Genomic DNA, 2,822 nt, shown 5'->3' with positions numbered 1-2,822 from the left:
TGCATATAGGCTCGTTCTATTGGCATATCTGCATGTAGAATAATGAGCGGTGCATGAGTATGCTAAACCTCATTTTAGGGGTGTAAATGAGCTCGACTTTTCAAGCTTGACTCGAGCTCAATTCATGCTTGTAGATCACAAGTTTCATTTGATTAAGTTAAGGTCAACACTGAAATTAGCAATACCTGGAAGTTAGGAAGTCAACGACAGCAGTTGACTGACGGATGTCATCATAACTCTGACCCCATGACTGTAATCCATCCCTTGTTCCACTGTGCTCCCAGCCATTCTGCGAGCTCGGCATAGCATGGATATCTATGATCACCTTTAAGTTGTACTTCCTATATTGAAAAATGAAAAAAAGAAATAAAAATCAAATTTTTATGGAAGACAGAAGTTCATATGTGTATGAAAAACTTAATTTTTAGCTTACTCCGCCCAAGAGAAGGCATTATCCAATGCGTGCAACGATCCACCAACAAATGGACGAGGTGGATTTGGATCAAAGCTTATCCACCACCCAACTGGAATCCTCACCCCATTCAATCCATTCTCAGACACGAACTTGAAGTCTTCTTCCACAATGAAACTCTCCCAATGCTTCTGCAAGCACCATGAATGCAAGATTCCAGTCTCAGGCACACCTTTGTGTTTAGTATTAAAAACATCCGGACCTAAGTTGGGTCCGGAGGGGCAACCATTCCCCATCCTGAATTTTAGACTTTAAGCTAACCATAATAACATTTATGTCTTTCATCCGCCTTAAAATATTGCTCTGTTTTCTTATGTTGCCCTAACCGCTCTTATGTTGCCCCAACCGACGGCGAAATCTTCGCGGAGGATGCATAAAGGTGAGATAGTGGTTAGGAAGATGAAAATGTGGGATGATAGATGGAAGCGTTTCAAGAAGGAAGAGGAGATATATTATGATCATGGAGATGACCGACAGTGTAGCGAAATGAGTAATGGAAGAGCCCGCGGATGACTTACCCATGTCGGTAGCTTGATTAATTATGAATTACTTCACGAAGCTCTTTACATTACAAATTATAATGAATAAATTAATCAATGAAAATTTTTTGGAACATTTACTTTACTTTGCAAATTATAATGAATAAGTGAAAAAAATTTATCCCCCACAAAAAAAGTAGAAAATATTGAGTTCAAGACGGGGTGCCCAAAAAGATGTTGGTTCTGCCCCTGGTCAAAACTAAACTCATCTCACCTTCATCACAGAGGCGGCGCTATCTGATCCGTAGGCATTGGTGACCTGAAACTCCCCCTTCAACTGAAGCACGTTGGTGAGCAAGAACACTGAAGGATCATCGTCTCCCCAGCTAGTTCTCTCCGGATGATCAGCGGTCACCGTTGCATCTGAATTCACCTTTAAAAATGAACCATTTGGAGCTTTGATCCGGACTCGATTGGGCTCACCATCATTCCTCAGGATCATGAAATTATGTAAAGAGTTCGAGTCGTCCGATGCGGTCGAAGTGGCCACCAGTTTTCCATTATCATCGAGGCTGAAGAACTGCCAGTTCAGAACTCTGAACTGAAAACTGGTCTCTGTGATTCTCCATAACTAAGAAAAATTCGACCGTTAAGATTTAAATTCATGTTAATATTGCTGAAATGTAAATTTGAATGATGAAGTAAGGTGGGTTTGATCAAGCAAGTATACTTTGAATGTTTCCCATGTAGATGCTGCTGGTTGATTTGCGCTGACCGTTGAACCCCCTCCATTGTTGGCTGAGAGGTAGTTCTTTAGGGTTATAGACTTGAGTTGAATTTGTGTTCCATCCTATAAGTTACAAAACAAACAAGATGTACACATCATTGATTAACACACATGCGCGCAGACAGACAAGCGATAAATATTACATTCGGAAGACAGTGTGGGTCGCATCATGCTGTCGAATGCATAATTTGATGCAATCCGTGCCATCATTCGATTTGAATCCCTTGATTTATAATTGAATATGTATATGAAAAATAAGAAAGAAGTATGAGAGGGTTACCAATAGATCTTTGTTTATAGGAATATCATCGAACAGGTGAGGTGTGATCCATCCCTCGGTGACCAGCCAACCGCCGAGATTAACGGTCTTGATTGCGTCGTGGGAATAATAATCAGGAATGGGCCTTGAAGCATTAGAAATGGTGGTGAGGGAGAAGAGGAGAGAGAGCATAAGAAGACTTATGAGTTGACTGCCCATAGCTCTTTAGAAGCCTTGGCTATTTGGTTCAAGAAAATAACAGAGGATTTGGTTTATATAAACTTGATAGAAGGAAGACTACACATATAGTGTTTCCCAAGTGGATTGGAAGATTTACATAAATACCACTAAATTTATATGTATTTACATATGTAACACCTAATTTCACCTTTCATGTATATGTCATCTCACCTATACACGAAAAGTTATATCATATTTTTATGTGATATAAAAATTTTGAATGATATAAATTAAATTTAAAGAGTAAAGTCTTAATCTTAGATGTATATGTAAATATATAGAAGTTTGGTGGCATGCAAGTAAATCCTAAAATGCATATATTTTTATGCATGGACTTATGATATGAAAGTGTGTTATAAGTATAAATATCAAACTTTGGGTGTTTGATATGTAAATACATAAGAATAGTGTGATATGCATCTAATTATCTCTATTAATAATGTCATAGGTAGCAATTGATTTATCATGCAACTACGTAGAAGGAACGCAAGATGGCAACGAAAAGGTTTGTCAAAGTTCCACACGACAATTTAACATGATGATGATCACCAGGATGATATATATATATATATATATATATATATA

At 38.1% G+C, this 2,822-nt stretch overlaps 1 protein-coding gene across 1 annotated transcript in view; it reads right to left on the bottom strand.

The window, feature by feature from the left end:
* LOC110030167 (glucan 1,3-beta-glucosidase A-like) overlaps positions 1–2,224 on the bottom strand; it is a 3,956-nt gene extending 1,732 nt beyond the window's left edge. Inside the window, exons 1-5 of the mRNA XM_020732765.1 lie at positions 2,019–2,224; positions 1,682–1,801; positions 1,226–1,582; positions 434–603; positions 186–341 (exon numbers count right to left, since the gene is read on the bottom strand). Of these exons, the coding sequence (XP_020588424.1) occupies positions 186–341; positions 434–603; positions 1,226–1,582; positions 1,682–1,801; positions 2,019–2,216 (1,001 nt within the window). The 5' untranslated portion in view covers positions 2,217–2,224. The remainder of the gene's footprint in view (positions 1–185; positions 342–433; positions 604–1,225; positions 1,583–1,681; positions 1,802–2,018) is intronic.
* Between the last annotated feature and the right edge of the window lie 598 nt (positions 2,225–2,822).

Source organism: Phalaenopsis equestris, unplaced genomic scaffold (genome assembly GCF_001263595.1).
Source record: "Phalaenopsis equestris unplaced genomic scaffold, ASM126359v1 Scaffold000670, whole genome shotgun sequence".
Lineage (NCBI taxonomy): Eukaryota > Viridiplantae > Streptophyta > Magnoliopsida > Asparagales > Orchidaceae > Phalaenopsis > Phalaenopsis equestris.
This window is presented reverse-complemented; position numbering and strand designations above follow the sequence as displayed.